The sequence below is a fragment of the Bidens hawaiensis genome, unplaced genomic scaffold (assembly GCF_021521415.1).
Source record: "Bidens hawaiensis isolate Kalapana, Puna unplaced genomic scaffold, B.hawaiensis_p1.1 tig00026825_1, whole genome shotgun sequence".
Lineage (NCBI taxonomy): Eukaryota > Viridiplantae > Streptophyta > Magnoliopsida > Asterales > Asteraceae > Bidens > Bidens hawaiensis.
The window spans coordinates 200,145-227,498 of record NW_027494314.1 but is presented as its reverse complement, the minus strand read 5'-3'; the positions used below and the strand labels follow the sequence as shown (position 1 = coordinate 227,498).

The 27,354-nt window shown below is 33.4% G+C and overlaps 2 protein-coding genes and 3 pseudogenes across 4 annotated transcripts; all 5 read left to right on the top strand.

Annotated features, from left to right (window-relative positions):
* Positions 1-6,747: 6,747 nt before the first annotated feature.
* On the top strand, positions 6,748-12,254 carry LOC143574043 (casein kinase 1-like protein 9). Its single transcript, XM_077058770.1, has 15 exons — positions 6,748-6,870; positions 7,193-7,305; positions 7,401-7,441; positions 7,999-8,068; positions 8,936-9,084; positions 9,171-9,266; positions 9,355-9,425; positions 10,081-10,142; positions 10,235-10,298; positions 10,395-10,479; positions 10,563-10,689; positions 10,763-10,824; positions 10,905-10,956; positions 11,042-11,157; positions 11,858-12,254. The coding sequence occupies exons 2-15, from the start codon at positions 7,230-7,232 to the stop codon at positions 12,098-12,100; spliced, it is 1,314 nt and encodes a 437-aa protein (XP_076914885.1). The 5' UTR covers positions 6,748-6,870; positions 7,193-7,229; the 3' UTR covers positions 12,101-12,254.
* Positions 12,255-13,313: 1,059 nt separating this feature from the next.
* On the top strand, positions 13,314-14,767 carry LOC143574054 (large ribosomal subunit protein eL14y-like). The gene is made up of 5 exons (XM_077058777.1): positions 13,314-13,344; positions 13,436-13,537; positions 13,976-14,105; positions 14,402-14,514; positions 14,599-14,767. Exons 1-5 carry the CDS (start codon positions 13,342-13,344, stop codon positions 14,650-14,652), a joined length of 402 nt encoding a protein of 133 aa, XP_076914892.1. The 5' UTR covers positions 13,314-13,341; the 3' UTR covers positions 14,653-14,767.
* Positions 14,768-17,221: 2,454 nt separating this feature from the next.
* On the top strand, positions 17,222-20,291 carry LOC143574046 (uncharacterized; annotated as a pseudogene). Its single transcript, XR_013142520.1, has 7 exons — positions 17,222-17,457; positions 17,546-17,634; positions 17,805-17,910; positions 18,853-18,950; positions 19,055-19,303; positions 20,001-20,084; positions 20,194-20,291. The product of XR_013142520.1 is annotated as an uncharacterized LOC143574046 (transcript).
* Positions 20,292-22,351: 2,060 nt separating this feature from the next.
* Positions 22,352-24,504, top strand: LOC143574053 (glycolipid transfer protein 1-like; annotated as a pseudogene). The gene is made up of 6 exons (XR_013142521.1): positions 22,352-22,482; positions 22,664-22,719; positions 23,163-23,293; positions 23,375-23,511; positions 24,162-24,293; positions 24,390-24,504. The product of XR_013142521.1 is annotated as a glycolipid transfer protein 1-like (transcript).
* A 657-nt stretch (positions 24,505-25,161) lies between these two features.
* LOC143574052 (uncharacterized) lies at positions 25,162-26,843 on the top strand (annotated as a pseudogene).
* The last annotated feature ends 511 nt before the right edge of the window (positions 26,844-27,354 follow it).

The window sequence follows — 27,354 nt, the reverse complement described above, 5'->3', positions numbered from 1 at the left end:
GAAGTTATTGTTTGGATCTATGGTATTTTGGCATTACCAAAAGACCTTCAACAATGACAAAAGTTCTAAGAAAACTTTTGTAATATATGTGTCATATGGAGATAGAGATGGAAATAGGACGGGTTTAGATAATCTCAAATACCCAATTATAAAAGTTTGTAACATAACCGGCCCAAAAACCCTCATGTATCTATCGGGTAATTACGAGATTGATATTGGGTATACCCACGGGTTTTTGATATGCCCGTATAGTATATTAAAAATACTTGTTGGACGTAAAATATACTCTGCCCAAATCCGTCTCGTATTTATCAGGAAGACAAAGAAAAATATATAATACAGTATATATACTTCAAATAGAAAGAACCATGAAGGTATACAAAGGGGAAAATGCTATCGAGCAGGCTGGATAACCAGGTATATCATTAAATTTCGTACCCGCGAAAAGTGTTAATGCTAATCCCATACTCGGTTACCTAAAAAATCTTAAAGTGATCTCATACCAAGTTACCTGACCCTAAACATGTTCGAGATGTTTTGGGTATTCCGATCATGCTCGGGTTTCAATGGCATCCCAAAATAGCTAGATGCTTTGTTTAGATTTTGATGTTTGGTAAGTAAATATGAAAGACAAACTCTCTCTCTCTCTCTCTCTCTCTCTCTCTATATATATATATATATATATAGGATTTGGTTCATTTCAGAAGTGTTTCTTATTGCGAGAAGTGCGAGAAATGAATCCAACCACTCACATTTTTTCTTTTATTTTATTATTTATTTAATGACAATGGTGTTATAATAAAATGAACATTTTTTCATATTTGGTAGGTCATAATGTATGGAGAAATTATAAGTAATTCTTGTTTTTTTTATTTTATCATATTTAATATTATCGTTTATCAATATTAATTTTTTTTTATTCTCGTAATTTGATATTCATACATTTATCCAGATAGTGGTTTTTAAATTCAATAGCACCGATATATTTACACACTACATAAATGAGCATACACATGAACAAAATTACACATACAAAATTCAAAATACCACTTACGTAATACATATATGAACCTACATTGTATATAAATGAACCTACACATGATAAAAATTATACATACATCATTCGAAATACCACCTACAGAGTACATATATGAGCCTAACAATAATGAACCTACATATTACATAAATGAACCTACGCACGATGACAATTACACATACACAATTCGAAATACTAGATACATAGTACGTATACGAACCTACACAGTACATAAATGAACCTACACACAATAAAAAATACACACACACAATTCGAAATACCATATACACAGTACATATATGAACCTATGCAATACATAAATGAACCTATTTAATACAACTTTTTTTATTGTATTAAACTATATATAATAAATAACGGATAATGATAGTACGCTGTACTTGTAAAATTTCACATACACATTCGTGAGACCACCTAAATAGTACATATATAAACCCTACACGGGACGAAATCATTTTTTTTTTCACATTAAACTACATATAATAAATAACAAATCTTGTTAATAGCTTACAATTTTAAAATTTTCACATACGCATTCGTGATTTCACCTATATTATACATGAATATGCATGTGTATGCAATACATAATTAAATTTGTGTAGGCATTATATTATAGTTAATGCATTTGAAGAAATATGGTTGAAGATATTATAGTATTTGATTAAAGTTATATTTGTTTAACATTAGTTTGATTAATAACATCAATTAAAAATTCTTAGGTAACTTTCAATTAGTTAGTAATAATAATAAATAAATGCTAGTAATTGCTTAGGTTTTACTTTGAAAAGTCTACAAAATAAATACTAAATTACCCTTTTTTTATTAAAATATTGGTAGATTAATATCTTAATAGTTACAAGTTTGCTATAACTTTTCTAATCCATTGATTACACATAATCAATGGTATAGATTGATTTCTCGCACTTGTCGATGTAACTTGACTTCTCGCATGATCTATTCCCTAAAAGGACTAACAAAATTTAAACTCAAGACCCTTTTTTTCAAAAATTGATAATCATCAAGCATTTGGTAGATGTATCATACGGTTATTGGCATTTAGCAACTAACAAATTTCCTTATTCGTATGAAAGGTGTAATGTTAAGGAATCTGTTCTTTTACTCAAATCTAGAGTTTCATATTGACCATGATGGACTACTAGAAAAAAGAACACAAATCTTCACTAGTAAATCAAACATTGATCTACATTGTCATATTCCATGACAATACAAAAAAAATAAAAATAATAAAATAAAATAAAAAACTTTTATTTCCAATAACAAACAACAAATCATTATTAAATATTTAAATTAATGATTTCCCAACCCAAATATGTTGCAGCAAACATGTAATCACTTTCAGATTAAAAGATTAAAGTATTTCGCAAGTATATATAATATATCTAATCGGACAAGATATAATGTTGTTCTTAAGAAAGAGACGTGATTTATTATAAATTGAAGTTGCAAATTTGTTGTAAAAACGACCAATTGAATTCCAATAGACAGAGGTTGAATAATTACCATAAATCATTGCAATGTCATGGAGGGACATGACAGCCAGGGCTGTTTCTGAGAACCCTTTAAAATTTTAGGGTCTGGAACGAGTAAAAAAACGGGTCTCTAAAATCGCATTCTCAAATCTCAATTATGTAATGGATAACTTGAGAAAATTACCGATAAGGTTGCCTTTCAAAAACCCAAAACAAACAAATAATAATAAACATGTTACTAAAATGACATATAAAACATAATTGAAAGTTTTTTTCTGTAAAGAAATGAATACTAATTGTGGGAATTAAACCCATGATCTTTGTTTCTATAGTTTAGAAAATTTTTCATTCAACCAAAAAGTCATTTTGTATGCTTTTGTGTTAAAACAAAATTATATATAAAATATAAATTTAATTTTTTAACAATTATGGGCCTCTCAAAAGTATGGGCCTGGGTCCGTTGCCCTCCTCGCGCTCCCCTTGGGCAGGGCCTGATGACAGCTAACAATTACAATAGCCTATATAACTGCTACAATATTTGCAACCATCAAATTCAAATTTGATATGGATAACCAAATCCGGTACTAATGACCAAAGTTGTTGCAGAAGACCAAATTTGATACTGTTGATCAGATTTGATACCAAATGCCAGAGAAATTGTCATTTTGTATCAAATCTTGCTATTTTCTTTGAAAACTTTGGGACAATGAATTTGTGATGTTTGGAATATGCGTAGTAGAAAGTCACTGTCGTCAATGGGCAACGCCGCATGCTTAGTTGTGAGTTATGTCGATTGCAATTTCTTGAACGGGCGCTAATTTATTTTTGTTATTATTAATTGGGATATTGGTTTTTAATATTCACAACTTTCACTAGTTGACTGATACAACTCCCAACTTTTGATTTGTTACCCAACACTCCCAACATTCACCCTATTTGTTTATGACACTCACGAACTTAACAAACCTTAATTCCGTTAGTGTTATTGCTGACATGATATTTTAACGCATCTCCTTCGCTGACGTGGCATTTGCTTATGTTGACTGAACACTAACCATCATCATCCTCCTCCTCTTTCTAGCCACCACTACTACTACCCACCATAACTGCCACTACCACAATCCACCTTTCTTATCCATTTACACGACTCAAAAAACACCCCCCATCTCTATCTGAACCAATAACACACCCAATCATTACCACTACTATTTAAGAACACACATTCGCTCCCGCCACCATCACCTAGCCGCGACCACCATCATCAACAGCCCTACACCGGAGAACCACCACCAAACCCAACTCCGCATGAATTCACTAATATCGTCACTTTCTGCAACCCATGTTCACCAATACCAAACAACCACCAACATCAAAACCCTAAATTGGGAATTGGAATCAGTTATCTATTCAATTTCAGCTATTTTAAGGTTTCAACCCTAAATTAGGAACCGATATACAGTTATGAGGAGCCAGACATATGTAGATAGAAGTGGTCTTGTGACAAAGGTGGTGGTCTGCGGCATAGTTCGTCAGCGCCGAGATGACAAAGATAGCTTCATCAGATGAGCTCCCATGTTAATGAAATATGGGTTTCAAATAAAGTGGTATATGAAATTAGGGCTTGAACTTAGTTGTTGCAGGTGGTGGTTGGTAAAAGTATGGTGGAGGCGGTGGTGGCCAGCCATAGGTGGTGGAGGCGGGTGATGGTATATTATATGGGATTAGTTTTTTTTAAAGGTATTTCCACATAAGCATGCCATGTATGTTAAAATATGCCACATTAGCAAGAAAATTAACGAAGTTAAGGCCCGTTAAGTTCGAGAATGATAGAAACAAATAGGGTGAAAGTTAGAAGTGGTGGGTAACAAATCGAAAGTTGAGAGTAGTATCCGTCGACGGGTAAAAGTTGGAAATATTAAAAACCAAAATCCCTTATTAATTAACGTTAAAATTAAAAAAAATAATGGGCCTAAGTTAAACAATTCTACATTTGAAAGTTGGGCTAATTCTTTAAGCATGAGCTTAAAAGTAAAAAGAAAAACCAAAAAAAAAAAGAAAAAAAAAACAATGAGGTTAAATAATGTTTTATATAAACTATATTAGTGTTTAATTGAGATTAATTGTTCGTATTAAATTCATATTTATAAATTTATAAAATTTTAAATTGTTTTTCTTAGGGTTTATTCCGAAGTTTCATGGGATCGACTTTGAAAGTTCTTGAGGACAATCGTAAATTTTTGTGGGGAGAGATCGGGATTTTAATGGGTATCTAACACTAAAAGTTTGCCTCTCTTTCCCTTCACATGTGTTCATAACACTTGTCTATAACCCACGCGCCACCTCCTCGACCCACCACTGTAACAGCCCAGCTAGCGCCGCACCATAATATTGTCCACTTTGGCCGGGACGTACTACCATCGCCTCATGAATTTGCTTTTGGTTGCCCGGGTGAAGACTTCCCAGGAGGTCACCCATCCAGATACTACTTCCACCTGAGCACGCTTAACTGTGGAGTTCTCCTCTCATCCACTATCATTAAGCACCCAAAACGCGTTACAATGGGAAAGGTATCAACCTCCATATAAAAAAGGCTTAGTTCTCCTCCCAAACCGATATGGGATGTCACATCATCCACATCGATGTACTGACATTTACTGATTTAGAGCCTTTTAACTATTCATACCTCCTAGTAATTTAGTACTTATTGATGCAGTTGTTGCCAAATCACCTCTAAGTTAAAGCTTCAAAACCATAATGATAGCCTAAAGGAATAAGAAGTTGGGAAAAAAGTGAAAATCCAACAAAACAAACAAGTCCACAAAGATGAAAAATATCAATTTGCTGTTAAGAAAAAAAAAACAAACTTAATTGTAATTATGGTCCCTATGATGAAACACAAAATGTAGATTTCAACCAGGTGGTGTTTTTTCTGCAATTATGGTCCTCGTGGTCGACATTTTTTTTGCAATCAACTTTGTCATCAAGTCCACGAATTTCGATATGGATCATGTGTACCCAAACATGGTACAAACATGATCTGGGCACGCTTTGGATCGCGATTCAATTACTTCAATTGGCGTTCCGAATCTCCGATTTAATAGTACTACCAGATGCTTTTAGGATCACGAACCGATTCAATTTGAACCTCGGTCTGATTCGATTGAAACCGTGAACGCTGATTTGAAGTAAAAACTTGGAAGGTTTTGAGTTGGAATCCTTGGTGAAGATGAAGTGTTGGTGGCAGTTTGTATGTAGTGGTGGGGGATTGTCGGCATTCAAACCCCATCCATATCGGTGTGCTTTAGGATTTACCCACTTGAGTACTTGAGTTTCTTATTTATTCTTTTGTTTACCTCTTTATTAGCGTGTATATATGTTAATGCTTTACAAGTTTATGATTCAATACTGAATTAGATAGTTGGGGTTTATTGGGAGGCCAATTAATCATATTGAGCGTATTGGGTACCTTCACATGATCAAAAGGCTTTGATGAAATAATTGTGAAAATGGTTTGTAGTTGTTGGATTTTAGCTTTTTAATTTGTAGCAAAGTCATTATGTAGCTTTTTAAATATTGAAAAGAGTTTCTGTTTTAATATGTTAATCCATTTAACGATTAAAGATTCAAGAATTAAAATTCATGATTTTCAAGATTCAAGATTATTAAGGTGTGACAAGTTTGATCTATCTGACTCGATTATGTTTTCATTGAAGTCTAGAAGTAAGCGGCGATGGAACTCCGGCTGCTCGCAAAGAAAAGCCGGAAACATGAGTTAAATTAAACAAAAGGTCTAAATTTTAAAAATTAAATGACTAGAGGGTTTCAAATGGTAAGGGTATCAATATCTTTTCATAGAAAAACTAGGTTTGGGATTAATGGGCTTACCCAACTACAAAAAAATGTCAACCAAAAAAAAACCACCACAGGATTAAAAGTTGTGTTTTAAATTTCACAACAATAACCATAATTACAGTTAAGTCATAAAAATGTGGAGACAAAAAAGCTAAAAGAAAAAAAAGGTTGAAAAAAGAGTGAGGAAAAAGAGAAGCAAAATATTGACGCCTGCTTTTCTTCTTTTTCTTTTTCTTCTTCGTCAACATCCCACCTCACATATCCATCCATTTATCCATCCATCCATCCATCCATGTTTCTTTTTTCACCCACCCGTCCTTTACATAATTATTAATTACTGTCACATCTTTAAAAATATCATCTTGATTCCTCAGCCATGATAAAACATCAAGAAATTGGCTGAATTCTGCCTTCTTGATCATTTCGCGGTCACCATGGGATTGAATTTCGTAAATTGTTGAAGAATCAGGGTCAGTTGCTTATTCATTTTGGAGTTTTTCTTGATTCAAGATTAAGGTTTGTTCGTAATTTTGGTTGATTTTGATTAAATTGTGAAATGGGGTTAGTCTTTTTGTTGAAACAAGATTAGGGTTTGTTTGTAATTTTGTTTTACAATTGGGAATTTTGAATTTTGGGTGATTTTGATGACATTAATCTTTTTGTTGAATCAAGATTAGGGTTTGTTGGTAATTTTGATGAAATTGTGAAATGGGTTCAATTTTTTTGTTGAATTAAGATTAGGGTTTGTTCTATTCTTGAATTGGGAATTTTGAATCTTTTTGAGATCCTAATTGAGGTAGGTGTTTATAGATCTGAGCTTGGAAGAAACAAATATGGATAGTATTGTTGGTGGGAAGTTTAAGCTTGGAAGGAAAATTGGAAGTGGATCCTTTGGTGAACTTTATTTAGGTATATTATTGGAAATCTATATATTTAATTACATGTATCATATGTAATTATGTAAATGTGTGTTTATGTTTTGTTGATGATATTGATTATTGCAGGTGTCAATATTCATAGTGGTGAAGAAGTAGCTGTTAAACTGGTATTATTGATTTCTATTATTGATGGTTTATGTCCTTTTGTTTTAATTTTGATTAATCATGAGTTATCGTTGTCCTTTTTCTGAAAAAAGAACAACTTTTCTCTGCCAAAAGGGCAAAAGAAAACAATGCAATTGGTATTTATGATGTTACTGTTTGTCCAAAACTGCTCATCTTGCATCAAATTGGGTGGGCTTTCAATGAAAAAAGCAGTGGACTAGTGAAGTATATAAGTCATTAATAGTGTAGTATTTGGTCAGTGATGTCATTTATTTAAGGCATGACACATTAATAACCTGAAAGCTCATTTATTATTGGGTATCTGTTCAAGATTATAGTGTTACATTTTAATATTTGGTACAAATTTTATTCGCTTAAAAGTTTTTTTATTTCAAAATTTTTAAAATACAATTATGCATAGTCCAAAAAAAGTTGCAAAATTTTACGTTTTACGCTTACTAAAATAAAAAAAGAAACAAACGGGTCACTCGAATCTCCAATGTAGGAAACATGTTATAAACACTTTAGCATCATGCACATGAATTTTCACTTTTTATAGGAACCGGTGAAGACGAGGCATCCTCAACTTCATTATGAATCAAAAATATATAGGCTTCTTCAAGGAGGAAGTGAGTCGCTCTCTCCCTCTCTCTCTCTCTCTCTCTCTCTCTCTCTCTTTCAATAATTAGTTTTCTTACATTTATGTTCAGATTATTTTAAACTTGACAATTAAAACTGACTAATAGCAGTGTTCAAAAGGGTGGGTCCGGGTAACATGTCAAAGAACATATTTCAGTCAGAGTGGGCTGGTCTTAGGTTGGATCAAAACGGGCTGAGTTGACCCAAAACACTTTGTGCACACTTTATTAGTTTTTTGTAAATATGAATAGGAAAATTATGTTATGCTAGTAATAATATACCGCTTTGAATAAAGTGATTTAGAAGGCACTTTGGGTTTCTTTTAACCCGATTGACCCGTTTTTATTATATAGTTTTATTTTTTAAACCCGTTTGACTTTTTATAGATAAAGCATAACCCAAGTTAATCGTTTGTACATATGTATTCATATTAGTTTCATAAGGTTATGTATTTGAGTTAAGTTTTGCCAATTAATCAGTTTTTTATATATCTTGTGACTGAAGCAAGAATACTGAACCTCAGGGGGGGTTAGTTTTTGGTTTGGTTTGGTTTGGTTTAAAACTGGTTAGGTTGACTCAAAACACTTTTTGCCCACTTTTATATCTTTTTTTTAATGTAAGAAAACCAAATTATTCCGGTAATAATATAATTCTTTGAATAAAGTGAATTAGGAGGTTGTATGCATATAAACTACACTTTGGGCTTCTTTTGACCCGTTTCATATTATATAGCTTTATTTTTTTTAACCTGTTTGACCCTTCATGGATAAAGCATAACCACCATTATAAGGTTATTCGAGTCAAACTAGTCAACTCTTGTCAGTTAATAAAATCATTTGTTTATCTTGTGACTAAAGCGGGAATACCAAGCCTCAAGTGGTTCGGTGTTGACGGAGAGTACAATATCATGGTCATTGACCTTCTTGGACCGAGCCTTGAAGATCTTTTTAATTATTGCAATAGAAAATTCTCCTTGAAAACAGTCTTAATGCTTGCGGATCAATTGGTAAGTGTTTATGGCCACTATATTATAAAATTCATGTCTTAAAAACTTTTAAATCACTTTTTGATTATGTTTATGATGTTTTGTAGTTAAACAGAGTTGAGTATATGCATGCGAGGAGTTTTCTTCACCGTGACTTAAAGCCCGATAATTTCCTTATGGGCCTCGGTCGCAAGGCTAATCAGGTAATTTTCTGAAATTTTCTAGTATTTTATTTTTGTTTTTTGTGCACCGTAATTATAGTTTTTATCCGCTATTTTATTCTTGTGGCAGGTGTACGCGATTGATTTTGGGCTTGCAAAAAAATATAGGGATCTTCAAACTCATAAACACATTCTCTATAGGTAACTTATATTTTCTCAAGGATCTTTATTTTACTTGGCACGCTCTTTTTTCCCATAAAGATTGCAACTTATTACTTGGCACATGGTCTAGAGGGACGTGCCTTGAGCTGAGCTGGAGCTCGGTTCGTTTAACTTACAAGAGCACAAGCACGGCTCATTTCAAGCTCTATTTCTAAAGTTTGGGCTCGTCTCATTTGTTATGTATTAATTATTTTTAATACATTTTTAATTATTATGTTTGTGTGTTTGTGTGTCTCTCTCTGTATATATATCTATCTAAGCGATTCGTGAACACACTTCGTGAACACAATTGAACGACACGACCTCTGTTCGTGTTAGTTCGTTAGGCTTACCGAACGGAATTTTTTGTTCATGTTTGTTCATTTATTAAACTAATGAGCATAACACCAAACGGTTCACGATCTTTTCGCCGGACATTCGGTTGGTTTACAGTCCTAAGCTATATCCTTAAAAGTCGTATCTATTTTGTCATTGAAAACACGATTTCAGATGTTTTTAAGCATCTAGTTGCTCTTTGAGCAAATTTTAACCTGTCTGATCAATTCAACCCGTTTTATGTTTAGATAAGTTATTATCCACTTGACGCGTTGCATAATCTGAACTGACTTGTAAATTAATTTGAAAATTATTTCAGGGAAAACAAGAATCTCACAGGCACAGCTCGCTATGCTAGTGTTAACACACACCTTGGAGTCGGTACCCAATTATATAACTTCCAATGTATTAATTATTTTCCTATATTTAATATTTCTTTTATTTGTTTATGTTTTCTTTTTGTGGATGTGCAGAACAAAGTAGGCGCGATGATCTTGAATCTCTTGGTTATGTTCTTATGTATTTTATAAGAGGAAGGTGTGCATATTAAATTATTCTATTTTTGCCCTTTTTTAATTTTAATTATTAATTTATTTTTGCTTCTCTCTAATTCTGTGCATGCTTTTGCATTAGCCTCCCGTGGCAGGGACTGAAAGCGGGAAACAAGAAGCAGAAATATGACCGAATTAGTGAAAAGAAAGTGTTGACTCCAGTAGAGGTATACATATACGCCCATGTGTGTGGGCCCATGTAAAATATGGTTGGAATATCAGTTGTTAATTTTTAATAACGTTGTTGTAGGTACTATGTAAATCATACCCATCGGAGTTTATATCATACTTTCATTATTGTCGGTCACTGAGATTCGAAGATAAACCTGACTATTCGTACTTGAATAGGCTTTTCCGTGACTTATTTATTCGTGAAGGTACCTATATATTTATTTATTTTATTCTTCGCCACAGTTAATGACTAATTTACCCTTCATGTTCATATTTCAGGCTATCAATTTGACTATATATTTGACTGGACTGTATTGAAGTATCCTCAGATCAGAGGACGGGTCCGTGCATACATACTTTGTTATTATAATTATTGTTATTATTAATATTATTATTCTTAATAATATGTGTTATGTTGCAGCATATTAGTGGTAATGCTGGAACGGGGGGCGAAAAGCATGGAAGAAATCCAGGTATTTTTTTTGTATACTTTTAAATCGTTGGTCTGTATATAGATACGCATATACATATATAGATATGCCACCTGTTGTTAAACAGGCGAACAAGATTCTCATGCATTAGAAGCATTACCGAGAAGAAATCCGGGAACCGGGGCACGCTATGAACATGCGAGACACCGGACCTCGGAAGATGTGCCTTCATCAAAGGACGTGGTAAGCCTATATTATATTGTTAGAGGCTACAAAACAGGCCGGGTCAGGTCCGTTGGGTAACGGGCCAAAAACATTTTGGGCAACTCAAACCGTTTCTATTAAACTATTATTTTTTACTTTTCTCGTTTAATAGGGTTGTGCATGGGTTGGTTTGGATCTGTTTTGAGCTCGAACCGAGAACCAAAAACCAAGAGTTCGACTTTCGATTATCGAAAACCGTTCGGTTTTGGTTTTTTAGCGTTGGGTTTGGTTTTGTTTTGTTTTTTGGTTTTGCTATTTGGGCTTGAAATTTTTGGGCTGAAAAGAAATGACTTTTGTGCCTGCAATTTTTTGCCTAAATGTTTTTGTTAATTAATTTTTTACTGATTATTACACATCATTTGGGCCTAAAACATTTTAGCAACATTATCTATAATTCGTTAATTCAATAATAAAAAAAGTCTGTTTTTTCCCAGTCTTTACGGGTTTGGTTCAGTTTTGGTTCAGTTTTTACGATTCTGTTTGGTTTTTTCAGTTTTCAGTACATGCAAAACCGAAACCAGACTGCCCGATTTGAAATAAATATGAAACCAACTGTTGGTTTTGGGTTAGGTTCGGTTATTTCGGCTACATATCAGTTTTTTTGGTTTCATGTACACCCATATAGCGTTTGATCCGCTAGAGATTAAACATAACCAACGTCCATTAATCTCATTTACAGCAAGCTGATTCTGAAAAGGTGCGATCGTCTCGAAACGGGAGCACATCAAGGTATGCGGGTCACTCAGCCAGGCCCTCGGGTGAAGCTACAGAAGGCCCGTCAAGTCGGGTTGTGTCAAGCAGTGTGACCCGTGGTTCTAGAACACCACACGGGTCTGAGACCAAATCATCAGCATTCGGGCGGGCCACAAAGGTTCGGGAAGACCCGCTTAGAAGCTTCGAGTTTCTCCAGATGAGGAAGTAAAAAGGTAAAAGATATCTGAGTTTCTATATGTTGTTTCGGCTTTATCTTCATGTTAGAGATTTCGGGTTGCAAGTGACTCGTGTACTCTTTGTAATGTTGTCAGATTTGAATTACGATGGTTGTTATTTTATCGGTTTTGCGTGTTTTGGATTGGTCGTTTGGTTATTCTTATTTCTCATAATGTAATTACTATTGTATACAAAAGCCTCTATAAGAATGGTCACGTGTTTATACCCTTTGCGTATGATATTTTTGGTTTCTTTGCGTCTGAAGCCGTGGAGCTACTTAGTTGTGTTCAACGGGTCATGAATAGTAATGCTATGATCCTACGATCTTGAATGCAATTTTTAAGCGACTTGGTCAACAAAATGTCCTGATTTGTATATAAAGACATAAAGTAAAGTGAGATGTAGTAGTCAGAAGATCAAAGCACTTCATTAGGATTGTATGATGAGTTCTTCACAAAGATTTTGACATGTACATATATGTGTGATATAACAAATGTCGAACAAATATAAGAAGATGCTAAATCAAAGTATTTAAGTGCTAGGATGACGGTTAGGTTGCTTTACATATGTGGATTAGAGTAGGCGTTCGGATCGATTCATGTGAGTTTGTTAAGTGTCTTGTTCCCTTTCGACCTTTTTTGTGTTGTTTGGCGGGTTAGTTTTTGTATGTTCCTTTTTTCTAGTATTGTACTTGTTTTTGTGGCATGTTTCCAGGATCGTTTTGTCTACTCTCTACTAGCCGTGTTTGTTTTAACTTATTGATTTTACCCTTAAATATTATATATTTTTAACTTTTAACTTTCGGTTTTACCCTCATACTTTAAGTAATATACGTTTCTAACATGATTAATTTCAACTCAGTTTGATTTTAATTAGACAACTCACATTAGTTACCTTAAAGAATTACGACTTTATATTTTATTTTGTTCTCTCTTTTATTTGCTATAATAATGACTTCTGGTGCAGTAACGAAACGAAGCGCATGGTAGTGAATACACTTGGAAATTGTAAAGTTGCAAAAATGCACGGGTGGTTCTATTTTAATTAATCAACACATGTTTTGATATCCATGAATCAAATCGGGCTGGTATTTTGCTTGTATGACATTGGGCTATATTGAAAGAAGAACAGGCCCAATCACTAACTGCAAGTATTAAACACCTCCCAATCTAATCTAAAACCCTAATAATTCTCTTGGCCTGTCTTCAATCATCGCCGCAGCCTCCTGCAAAAATGGTAAAACAAAACCCTAATTTCAACTGTTGGTTGATATCTATCTAACTTATATCTGAACTAACAAATGCTGGATTGATTAATAATATTGTAGCCGTTCAAGAGGTACGTTGAGATCGGAAGAGTCGCACTCGTTAACTACGGAAAGGACTACGGCAAGCTCGTTGTTATCGTCGATGTCATCGATCAAAACAGAGTATTATTATTATTATTATCCTACTACTATATCCAGCTCCAATTACTTTTTTCAATTAATTGTTGATACAGCAAATGTTTGATGTTTTTCATTCATTTTGATTTAAAAAGTTGTAATATGAACTTACTGTACTGGTTATGAGCAGCATGTTGCATTTAAAAACCTAAGAAGCTATTTATTTTGTGTTTTGGTTGTATTGTTAGCAGTTCTACAGTCATGGTTTTTATCATTATTATTTAGAAATGTTCAATTTATGTTTTTGGTTAGAAGCTTATAGTATCTGCATAATGTTATCCTAATGAATATTGATAAGTAATTTGTTTTTGATGAATGCATATTTTTATGAGGGAAACATGTATGTTTTGGATGTTAGGATATTGTTGACTATATACTGGAAGAAGTTTTCGTTGTGCTCAAATTATAATTTTGAATTGGCAGGCTCTAGTTGATTCTCCTGACATGGTGAGAGGCCAAATGAACTTCAAGAGGCTGACTCTCACTGACATCAAAATTGACATTAAAAGAGTCCCAAACAAGAAAACTCTTATTGCTGCATTGGAGGCTGCTGGTATGTACAACTTTGGTATAGATATTGAGACAGATTGATTGGTTTTAGAATATTAATCTAAGTATATATAATTTGATATATAATGTATCGTTTACAATGGTTTTGTAAGTCAAATATACGCTGTGTATCACATGGTTTCTAAATCAAATTTTGAAAACCTTTCATAACATGACATGCGTCATCAAAGCATATGTGCTCTGATTATTATTCTTGAAACAATCCATCTGTCGCTCTGTCTATGAACTGTTTTTAAAACAAGTTAAAGATCAATTTTTACTTATATTTATCTTTTGCAGATGTCAAAAACAAATGGGAAAATAGTTCATGGGGAAGAAAGCTCATTGTTCAGAAGAAGAGGGCATCACTTAATGATTTCGACAGGTTTAAGATTATGTTGGCAAAGATTAAGGTTAGCATTAATTCATTCTTTGTTAAACTCTGTTTTACTATTGATAACTTTGTCACATTGCATATTTGTTTTGTGATCTTGCAGAAGGCGGGAGTCGTTAGACAAGAGCTAGCCAAGCTAAAGAAGGAGACTGCTTAATTTGTATGAATGTTGAGATTTTGTTGCATTTTATTTAAGTTATCGTTGAGTAAACCAGTGTTTGTTGGTAGGAGTTTATGTTTGACCATTTACAAGGGATTTAATTTTGAAGGGATGTTTGCTGTTTCTTTATTCTGTTTTCAAAGTTTTAGTTTTTAAAAACCTAAGCGCCAATTTATGAAAAATTCCCAGAACGGGATACACATTTAAGAGAGATTCAGATTTTAGAACCTTAAGGATAAGCTTGTGTTTTGGGTTTACATTATGAGTTTATCTGTTAATTGCTTTAAAATTTAAGAGTAAAATTTAATTAGGTTAATATGTTTTTGACTTCTTTACAAGTCAAATTCTTTATGATATACACTTTTATTAAAACAGTTTTGACAAAAGGCTGGCTTTAGGTGGGTCAAGTTTAGGCTTTAGACCCCATTTGCATCCGCCCTTAAATTTTTAGGTTGATTATATAAAGGCAATTGATTGGTGTCAAAGTTGGAACAAAACATACTAAATGGTGAGAATGACTTGATTTATTTGAAAAGACAAAACGTATTCATAGTTAGTTGTTTTGCTTTATTTTATAACAATAAAATTTGAAAAACGTCTCCAATTCTTATTTTGTTTTATGCCTTCAAGGGGGTTGGGACGACCCTGGTTTGTTTTATGCATGTTAGTATAGTATTTGCGAAATCTGACAGGTTTTGCAAACTGTTTACAAAAGATCACAAAGATGCAACGAAAAATACTTTTAAGATTTCAAACTTAATTGTAACTAGCCTTATCATATATAGATCAATAATAAATGGTCCATATACAAAACAACAAAGTTTACGATGATTATGAAACCGCTAGAAATCAAGAATTATATGAAATTGAGACTTCAAAGTCTATTAATGCCAATATCTTCAACAAAGAATAAACGTTCTTTCAGGTTAACACTTACTAGCTCTTTCAAAGAAAACAAAAGAACATAAAAGACACATGCATAGATAGGGTGTTAAATAGTTTTAATCAGTGTGCTCAAGATTGTTATTTTAGATTTGGAGTCTATTATTTGATCTACTTTGTTATTTTAGTAATCTGTTTAATTTCGTAATACAAAATATTACGATTTACGAAGAACTATAGTAAAACATGCACTCATCTAGTAAACAACTCTGTACCTATGCCGGTGCCACACACTTAAAAAAAACACCTCACTCTTATTGTAAACTACTTTTTTCAATCATATCATAAGTTCTCTAACCATACTTTTTAAATTTCAATACTTTTCTCTTGAAAAAAACATTATATACAATCTAAACCCATTCATACAAAAATGATATGTTTATGAAATTACATACCTTTCATTAGGAGTGTTAAACTATTCGTGTTTGTGGGTTGGCGGATCCAACCCTACACATAACCAAAAATTTGACACAAATCCAAACGTGACCTGAACCCAAAAATCGTGTCAGTCACGTAAATCAGAACCTGTCACGCATATTCGCGAGTTGACTCGTACACGACCCCGTTTCACCCAAAAGTATTTCATCTTTTTTATTTACTTGTATTCTTTCATGTGAACTTCCGTTTTTCTAGACGAATAAGATATTCACACCCCTACTTTCATACGGCCGATGAACTTCAAGGGCCCGACTTGACTTTCTTCATAAACTCAGGGGCCCGATTCAAACACGGATAAAACACACACAGTGATAATCATTTTGTAAACAACCATTAGATTCAAATAATAATCATAATAATTTGAATACCAAAATCGATAATAATAATATTTTGATTCTTCATCAATCGGCGTTTAAATCCTGCAACATTTATGCTTATTGTCGGATACCCACATCATTAATCGCCTATATATCTTCAAAGATTCCCAATTTATTACAAAATTAGGTAAATAAATCCTCTTAATTTATTCAATTTTCAATAAAGATTGTAAATTGATGATTTATCTGACATGGGTTTTGTTTAGTTGATTGAATTACAAAGTTATAAGGTGTGAATTTGAATGTTTTTAAGTCAAATTACTAATTAGGGTTTATAGGAGTTAGCTGCTGCTGTGTGTTATGTTGAGGAGTATTATTGGTAGAAATAAGTCAAATGGCAATGCCGATATGGAATCGTATTATCAGGTTAGGGAAGAATGCAAAGAACATATGCCCAAAACAATTTAGTCCCATTACAATTTAAGTTTACATTTATTTAAGTTTGTTTGTTTACGTTCATTAACATATTCGTTTAAAATTTTAGGCCCATTACAATTTAGTCTACTTTTGATAGCCTTTTAGGCCTCACAAACTGTTGTTCACATTTACTTTTAATTGGCTTTAGCTCGGTTTTGTTCATTCATTTATTTTCAGCTATGTTTGTTGTTTACGTTCATTAATTGTTTGGTTGTACTGTTAACAAACATGCTAATTTTCTTAACGACTGAACACGAACAAGAACAACCCGTTTGTACCAAAGTTGGTGTCCGATCATTTGCTAGTTTCAAGTTAAACGAATGAACACAAACATGGACACGCTCCGTTTGTGTTCGTTCGGTTTGGTTACAGGCCTATAGTCTTGATTTTTTGAATAAAATGATTTAGATGGTTTTGTCCATAAGAAATACAGTTTAATGAAACATGTTGGCTCGGTTTGTTTACAAGCCTATAACCAACAGGCGGGTTCTTGTTACTTTTGCAGGGTTGGATGTTGTACGCACGGATCGTTCTCTTGTTTTTTATGAAAGCGAAGCTAATCAGGCCAAACTTTGGGATTTACTTGCTATATATACTTGGGTTCATGATGATATTGGTTATGTTCAAGGTAACAAACTCTATATTAAACTATAGATTATAAAGTAGATCGGTTATTATAATATCATATGCTTATTATTATCATGAACTTTAAGCAGGGATGAATGATATATGTTCCCCAATGGTAATTCTTTTGAAGGATGAAGCAGATGCCTTTTGGTGTTTTGAACATGCAATGCGTAGAGTTGTAAGCCTTTATTCTTTCTAACAGATTTGAATTTGGTTTAAATGATTATAATGCTGTATTAAACAAATTTATGGTGTGTAACATATCAAGTTAGCATAATTTGTTAAGTTTAACTGTGCGTGTCAAATTATCGATACCAAATTTATACAATTTTGGTTTGTTTTATGAAGAGGGAAAATTTTAGGTCCAATGCAACTTCTATGGGAGTACAATCACAACTAGGCATACTTTCACAAGTTATGAGAGTTGTTGACCTGAAGCTTCATCAACACCTTGGTAAGTTGACCTTATAACTTTTAACTGTTCATTACCAAATGTTGATGAACTTATATGACACTCATTTGGTTTGAAAATTTGTTATTATATTTATCATGAAAAAATATGCTTGGAGATATTGTAGAATTGTAGTACGGTTACAAAAACTAGATTATTACAATATAATTTTATTTTTCTTAAATAGAGTGACTTAGGGGGTTGTATCATTAGTACTACAGTTAGGGCTGTAAAAGGACTGAACAAGACCCTGTTTGTGTTTGTTTGTTAAGCTTTTATCGACAAATGGATGGTTCATGGACAAATAAGTGAATAACCAACCGAAAGTCTGTGTTTGTGTTCGTTTGTTAAGGAAATGAATTGTTTGTGTTTGTTCGTTAAGAAAACAAATTTGTTCGTGTTTGTTCATTAAGTTATTTAAACGAACATATATTAATTTTGAGAATAGAAATCAACACCATTAGCACCCAAACTGAAGTACTTGACATAGTATCCCAAAAAAAAAAAAATTAACATAATGCAAAAATAAAACTAGAAGTAATGATCATAAACATAATTATATTAAATTAAGTTCTAAGTTAATTTATTAGTGTTTTAATTTTTAGTGTAAATATAAGGGTAAAAGAATATAAAAAAGTAAATAAAAAAATAGTAAAAAATCTAATAAATGAAGTAATGAACATATACAAACAAACACGAACAAAACGTAAATGAGTCGGCATAAACGGACACGACCTCTGTTGTGTTCGTTCATTTAATTTACCAAACAAAATTCTTTTTTTATGTTCACTCGTTTATTAAAAGAATGCACGATAACGAACTTCTGCCGAACGGTTGGTTCGTTACAGCCCTAACACATCCCCGATTGACCCATTTATAAGTACACTGGTTGAACTTAATGACTCTACATTAATTGAAAAATTGTTGATTATTTTATGTAATCAGAGGGCTTGGACGGTGGAGAATATTTATTTGCAATCCGAATGCTAATGGTACTTTTTCGAAGGGAGTTTTCATTTATAGATGCCTTATATTTATGGGAGGTAAGAAAATACTTCATATTTTTATCTTCCTATGAATAATAACTTTGTGTTTTAATGCATTTGAATCTAAAAAATGTATATATTTTTTTGAAATGTGGAATCAGGTTATGTGGGCCATGGAGTATAACCCAAACATGTTTTCTGATTATGCTTCAAATGGCACGAATGAAGTTGTAGCAACAAAATTAAGCAGCAAAGTGTTGCTACAATATGGAAAATATGAGAGAAAAAATGTGAAAGATGGACGAACAGACCAAAAAAGTCTTCTTGCTGTTTTTTTAGTGGCGGGTGTTTTCGAGACCAAAAATAAAAAGTTGTTGAACGAAGCAAAAGGCCTAGATGATGTTGCCCAGGTTCTTACTTCAAGTTTACTCTAGGGAGAAAAATGGGCGTGTCGGGTCGGGCAACGGCCAACGGGTCAAAAGGGTATAATTTTGTACAGGCTGAAACCGTCCGGGTTGGATTGGGATGACCTGGAACACTTTCTTTTTCCAAGATTTGTTAAAATTTGTGAACTAGTTAGTTTGCCAAATATGGCCATAATATTTTACAATTAGAATTAACTCTTCCGCTCTTCGAATCAAATGGCTTAGGAGATTTTGTGCCTTAAAACTACACTTGGACTTGTTAAAAGTAGGGGTGTAAACAAGCTGAGCATGGCTGAGTCTGAGCGCGACAAGGCTCGAGCTTGGCTCGTTTCAAACTCTATTTGTAAAGCTCAAGCATGAGCAGTTTTTCAAGCTTGAACTCTGTTTATTTATTATATATTATTTAATTTATATATTCACAAATATTTTTACATATATATTTTAATTGTAGTGAAGCTCGGGTCGTTTGATAAACAAGCTTGTTGTTTAGGCTCAAGCTCGTTTAACGAGCCGATCTCGAGTAGCTCACGAGTGGCTTGGCTCATTTACACCTATAGTTAAAAGCTATTGTTTTTAATGTATTTGTTTGATCTGTTAGGTATATACGGGTTGAAATTCTCACCTGTAACTCTAGCCTCATTTCCGTTTATTACCTCTGAATTAATAATTGCTTATTGTTCAGATCATGGGTGATATAACCGGAAGCTTGGATGCAAAAAAGGCTTTGACAGAAGCACCGAGAATTCACAAAAAGTATCTGAGCAAGGCAAGCATTGCATCTTTTAACAAACCTGACCCATTTTGGTCGACTATTGACCCGTTTGACCTTTAGACCCATTTTCTTTAGTTTTTCTTATAAATTTTACTCGTTATAGATAACAAAAAGGACTTTATGTTTCCGATTTCAGGCAAGAAATTGATGGAAGCTAAGTTTTCTGCAGGAAGCTGTGACACCAATTCTTTTGTTGTGTGATTCAAGACGTTTATATTTGTTCATTTGATCTTCATTTGGTGCTAAGTTTTCCCGAGTTAGCATATGCTATGGCTGCGCCGACACGTGGGACCCAAATAGGTCTCGATGTGTGAGTATTCTTTATGGTGTCCATATATTGGATCCATTTGAGGTTGTATTGGTTTTAATACGGATTGAAGCATCTCAAAACAGAGTGAGTGTTTTGTGTAATTCTTTGTACAATCGTGTATTTGCATCATTAAGCTGCACTATATGCATGAGTAAATTACACGAATGATTCATGTGGCATGTTTATATCGCATGCTTTACTATTCTTTTAGAATATGGTCCCACTACTAAATAGTAATAACACATTTGGTGTTTTTACATTTTGAAGTTACTATTTTACCTTTTTGTTTTAAACTAATTGTTGTTAAAGTAGTTTTCAAGGCAACGTATTGGTGGTTAGGTCATGTGTTTCACAACCAAAAGGTTAGGGGTTCGAATCTCGCAAGATGCGGGTTGTAGTGCATTACATAAGATAGAAATGGTGGTGTTTGAAGTAAAGCCTTGTGGGACATCAATTTAATGATTAAATACGGTGATAAAATTATTACATACGATAAATATCAGATACTATGCTGCAGCCTCTTCCATTTGGTGGTTTTGATTATGATATTTGTAGTGAGTGAATTACAATTTCCGTTGGTGTTAAGGTGGTATTTGTGATTTCTTGTTGTAATCACTAGTAAGGCACGCTTCTTTTCATTGAACCTACATTAAAAAGAAACTGATTAGATTAATTTTTTTAAACTCCGATATCTTTATCATTTATTTTTCTTAAATCTTCCCATAAAATTCTTGCATTTAAATCTTTGATGCACGGTTGTTTGATTATAACCTAAATCTGACCGATGCGTCTAACCCATTACAATGGTGTGTCTAACTCATTACAATAGGGCGCTATATCAAACATACCTTTGGCATTTGTATGTCAAACCACTAAACTAAAGGGGCCTTTTTATAATAATAATAATAATAATAATAATAATAATAATAGTATTGTGATCGTGCAGTCCAGTTTCCAGGTTTCAAACATGAAACTGCTATAAATAGTAACCAATCAATCAATCGGCTATTGACTGTTACCAGACTCCATTAAACTGAAGCTAAAATACCAAGGTAAACATATCTTTGAGTTTAATATATACATGAAATGACGATCTGTGTTTACTTCATTTACGAATTTATACATTAATTCATCTCATCAGATCAGATCCAGAATTTGAATTCTAGGGTTTATGGATCTGATTTTTATTTATACGTATAAAGTGTTGATTTTCGTCTACTAATTGTGTTTTGCATGAGCTTAATTCCGTAATTCTCTTGGAGATATAGCTCAACATCAATCCTTTGATTAGGTCAGTTAATCTTCATTGGGTGATATGCATGTTGTAAAATGTGAATCACATGCTTTTTTTTTTTTAATTTTGAAAACCGTTCGGTTTCAGTTTTAGGTTTGGTTTGCTTTTGGTTTTTTTGAGATTTGAGCTTGAAAATTTTGAGTCTAAATCATTTTGTTAGTTAATATCTAATTGATTGTTATACATTTGGGCTAATATATTTGAGTTACATTATTAAATTCTTTTAAATAAAACATGAAAATCTACAAATTCTGTTTGGTTTTTTTTTCCAGTTTTTATTACATGCAAAACCAAAACTAAGCCATAAGTCTGCACGTTATACCAACCTGTCGGTTCTCATTTCGGTTCGGTTTTTTAGTTTCGGGGCAGTTTTTTTGGTTTCATGCACATCCCTATCTCTAACTTGTGATTTGTTAGTGGTGTTAGCTGTTACATACTTAGAGTGCATAATTCTTTGTTTTTGAATTATTATTATTCCATAATCAGGTGAGTTATGTGGTTTGTGGAAGCATTTAAGTCAAGCTTGTGTAATAGACAGAATTATGCCATGTTTTGTTGAATTTGATTCTTTTTGCTTTTTCTATCCAATTGTATAGGGCAGAATGAAGCAAATTTAAGCATCTAGTCTAATCTGATAACATTTACTGTTGCAGTAATCGCAGCCGTCAATATGGAAGGGACAGTTTTTGCTCCTGCTTTAGAAGGAATGAAGCATGTCAAGTCTGAACAAGGAGTAATGCTTACAAAGCTTTTCTTGGAAGTCTGCAAACAGATATTGCCTGTTATTGGTATGCTCTTGCTTTTTAGATATGAACTTATCTGTTATCACTTATAGGCGTGAACTGTTATGAAATGAAAGTTAAATGGCATTTAAATAGATCTCATAAACTCCAAATTTGATAAGAACTCCAGGCCTCTATGTGTTTACCTATTCAACAACTTACATTTAGTTTTCTTACTCTGTACTAGACCAATTTTGAGCAGCCATGTCGCTTGTCAAGACTGATGTCGGTGGTAATATAACTGTAAGTAATCTTCCTTTCCCTTCATATTGATGCAGATGATATTTTTCCTGTCACGAATTTACATTATTTTTTGCATATGGGTATGAATATATGCTGTCAACTTTGATGTCAAATCAGTTTTCCAGTCATGAATTTGCATTTATTTTGCTGTTAAGGAATTATATATATATAAGGTGCTCAACCGCTTAATAACACCACTCTGCAACTTCTTCTTTTTGGGACAATTGAATTATCATCTTTACTCACCGTAATAACCAAATTCAGGTTGTTTATCTGCAACTTCCTTTTAAGAGAAAAGATAACCATTTTGGAATGAGTATAATCAACCCTCATCTTTTACTTGTTTCGTACACCATTGGGCCAAACATAAAACATGTGTGTCTCGTGTTTTTCTTTCGAATTCAAGTGACATGTAATATTCTTGGTTCTCCATTTTTTCTCAGAGGTTGGAGAACAAATATCTGTCCAACCCAGCAGAATTTGAGAAGCTATACAGTATGGTTCAGGTGGAGGTTGCAGCTAAGAAAGCAAAAGGTTCATCAAGTTGCACCAATGGTCTACTATGGTTAACTAGGTGAGGATAACTGACACCTCAGTTAACAGAAATAATAAACTCCAAAATACCCTTTATGCTCACAAGTTTTTATTATATTAGGGCTATGGATTTCATAGTAGAATTATTCCGTAACCTAATGGAGCATGAAGATTGGGCTATGTCACAAGTTTTGTACTGAAGCCTACAATAAAACACTTAAGAAATATCATGGCTGGTTGGCCAGTTCTACTTTTACAGTAAGTATTCCTTTTCTGTTATTATGCTTTTACGACTAGGGGTGCAAATTTATGACCACAACATTAACCTAACATGAAGTTCGTAGGTTTGGGTTAGTCTAAATGGGTTTAGGTCATTCGGGTTGAGCCTGTGAACATGTTAACCTAAACGGTTGGTTGGGTTGACCTGGAGGGTCTATGGGTTGAGTGCATTTAGCCCATTTATATTTTTTAAATGTGTGTTTGTGTCGTAAACTTAAAATGGCTTGGTATATATATTAAGCCAAATTTTCAAAATTAAGTATTGACTTTTATAGTTTAAACACAATATTTTATATACATTTATTTTGTTATAAATTTTTAATTTAGAGTATTTATATGCAACAATAAATAAATAATTAAATAAATCAACGGCTCGCGTTTGCTTTCTGATGCGATCTTATGCGTGATGTGGCACCTTATGCAGTTGACTAGTTAAACGGTCTGGGTTTTTTTTCAAATCTAACCATCGATTGAGCAATGGATTTGAGTATTTGAACAAATTAGACCATCGATTAAACAAATCTTACCAGGGTTGATGAAAATATCTTATATTAATGTTTAAAATTTAACAACTTAAACTATTATCTATAAATAATTTGCTTGTTTATAATCCCAAACTGGAATCATAGGTTGCAATGAAGCTTGCTCCAGATAGGAAGAAGTTCATGGAAGTTGTGGGTGGGAAAGGTGACATTAAATCTGATATTCAAAAATTCTGTGCAACATTCACACCGATCCTTCAGGAGAATCACAAGTTTTTGGTAAGATCATAATACTTAGTAGTTAATACACATTGGGTATGATTTAACTGCCTCAAATTAATTTTGCTAATTAATTTATGTGGTTCTATTTGGCAGGCTGGTCATGGTTTGGATGATATGAAAGCATAGGTTTGAACAAAAAGGAGTTATTGGTTATTTGCTTCATTTGTTAAACCTCATGGAGGATGCACTAAACTCTTATGTGTACCTTTTTTTTTTTGCAATTTATTTACATCTTTATAATATCTTTGGTTGGACCAAGATTGTGTTTATGAAGTCTTTTTCCTTTGTAACCGTGAGTATCACCAGAGAACTCACTAGCCCCACCAATAGCCTGCTAACTAATGTGACCAAGTAGAACACAGCTTACGCTAGTTACTAGATGGCGTTTAAGGGGGTTAAAGGTGTAAACTAGTGAGAGTTGGATTAGAACCGGAGATCTCTAATGCTTGCCCATGCGCCAAGGTTAAATGTATAAAGAGTAAACTTCTGCACCAATGTCCAACCGGCGCTCGTAAAATGGCGCATGAGGGGTTTCGTTTTGCCAAACATGGTCTACATGTCCGGTATTGATTTGAGTTTTTGTTGGTAGTATATTTAGTAAAAATTTACCATCTATTTATTTATTTTGTTATTTCTTACCAAAGGTCACAGTTTTACGCTTCATACATGCATAGTTTCCCAACTTCTTCCTATCCTCTCTCCCTTTTATCTTAAACACGCACTTTCATATTCAGAATTCATCATCTAATTCTCTTGATTTTTCAATATTGTTATTATTAATAATATCATTATTTCTTTCTATCTCGTTTCCTTTCTGGTTTGTTTGTGAGACCCCCTGCATTCAATTCATATGCATCAATATTTTATGGGGTCAAAAGACCCCATCCTCATTCAAACCATATATTCTTAATTTGAAGATGAATACTCATAAGGTTAAAGGACTTCTTAAAGGCCTTAGATATATCTCCCAAGTTTTTGGTCACCCTCTTCTTCTCCTTCCTCCTCCTCTTCATTATTCCATTATTATTATATTAATCTTTATGTTAACGCGTTCTGTTTCACGCAGAAGAAGAGAAAAAACAAGAATTACAGATTGGCGGTCCCACCGACGTTAAACATGTTGCGCATTTCGGATGTGACGGGCAGGCCCAAGCATCTCCCAGCTGGTATGTTTCATGTTTTATGTTTGTGACCTTTGCATTGATTCATTTGGCTTTATAATAGAAATTTAATATATTTTCTTAATGTGTTTTGGGCTCAGATGAGGGAGTTTGGTACATCTCAATCTGGATCATCAAACGTATCCGAAGCCTCGAGTCATGATGGTCCTGAATGGCTTTCTGAAGGTTAGAATAGTTCATACTTTGATATACTGCCTGAATCAATGCCATCTAACAATGTAATAATCATCAAGTCCTATCTAATAAAATTTTTTTAACATGCATGTTGGCCGAGGTCGATTTATGAAGAATAAACAGAATAATGCAGAAGACAAATGATCAACTGATGGACCCTTTTGTATTATCTAAACCAGAAGTTAAAGTACACCATTAAAAAGACTTTGACCCACTATTTATAATAGACCCAAACTTAAGTTGACCAATATCTAAACCTAAAAGCCGAGATTCTGACCGATTTTACAGTTTCAAATGTGAACCCAAATGATTAAGTCTAGCAGCGCAAAGTAGGCAGGTCAAATGGGCTGTGACACCTGTGAAAACAAGTTTGGGGTAAACCCGGGTTTGTTTATTAAATAGGTCAAAATGAGCCTGGATTCAAACATTTGTTTGCCCATTTTATTTATATAACGGTTAACGTGTTAAATATTCTTACAAGAAGCATGCTATTGTAATTACTATGTAAGTTTTCAAAATATCGAAGGTTTTTAGTATTAAAGATCTACTTCGGGCCAACTTTCAACTTGTTTCACTCGTATAAACGTTTTGATTTGACTAGGAAAATTAAGTTAGGGGGCTGCTATACAAACATCACCCCAAAAGCATGCATCGGTGACACCATACATGTATATTATATTGGATATATTTGTCACATAGTTTTGTCCAACAAACACATCATGTGGGCCTTATGATTTGCATCTCATACGACCTATATGACCATTTTTCACCAATCAAACGGCCCATGAGACCATTTTTCCTCTATAATATTTGGATAGTGTGTTAGTGGTGTTTGTTTTAGACGCAACCTTAAACTATAACCCAAATCAATCATTGTGCAGCTTGTATTAAAACAATCTACTTAATACAAAACAATCTGTTTATTACAGATAATTGCCAAAGAATCCCCCGAAGAGATCGTCAAGAAAAGGCAAAACCAAGACACCGGCGCCATCGCTCAGTGGAAAACACACCCGAAACCGATTCTCAAACCAAACCAAGGCATCCGCCAAGACGACACCACACTAGAGGCGCCGAGGGTCATCACGCCCAGGACGAGTCATTACCAGAACTCCCGAAAAGGACTCGCAAAAAGAAAACAAAGGACGATGGTAATTCGCAAGCATCCGCAAGCTCAGATGCAGAAAAATGACCTCAAATGCATTCATTTATTATTATTTTTTTTTAAATTTAGTCAGTTACTCATTGTTTCTTATATGAAACTTGGAAACAAGATTCATGCTTTCTTTTTTGCTATTTATAATGCATGATCAGTTTATCAGTTCACTATACTATTCTTATTGCAAAAAGTGATCACAATAAAATACAATCATTCTAGCTTTACCAAAGCAGGGGAGGGTTAACGTACAAATGAAATTAACGTGCTAAACATGAGAATCAATTAGAGTAATTATATATACAAGTAGAGTAATTATGTAATTACACCATAGAGTAATTACGTAATTACTCTATGATATAATTACATAATTACTCTACTTATATATATAATTACTCTACTTGATTCTCACGTTTAACATGTTAATTTCATTTGTATTTGATCCAAACCCTACCAAAGTATAGTATTAAAAAGTTGAAACGAACCCAAACCAAATAGTTACTATGGTTTTGGTTTCATTGTTTTTACTTTTTAGCCATTGGGGCAA

Bases quoted from the DNA above. Each gene is read 5' to 3' on its own strand.
- LOC143574043 (XM_077058770.1), top strand. From the start codon at position 7,230: ATGGATAGTATTGTTGGTGGGAAGTTTAAGCTTGGAAGGAAAATTGGA. The intron at 7,306-7,400 runs GTATATTATTGG...TGATTATTGCAG, and splicing joins CTTTGGTGAACTTTATTTAG to GTGTCAATATTCATAGTGGT. The intron at 10,690-10,762 runs GTACCTATATAT...TTCATATTTCAG, and splicing joins TGACTTATTTATTCGTGAAG to GCTATCAATTTGACTATATA.
- LOC143574054 (XM_077058777.1), top strand. The intron at 13,538-13,975 runs GTATTATTATTA...TTGAATTGGCAG, and splicing joins ATGTCATCGATCAAAACAGA to GCTCTAGTTGATTCTCCTGA. The intron at 14,515-14,598 runs GTTAGCATTAAT...GTGATCTTGCAG, and splicing joins TTATGTTGGCAAAGATTAAG to AAGGCGGGAGTCGTTAGACA.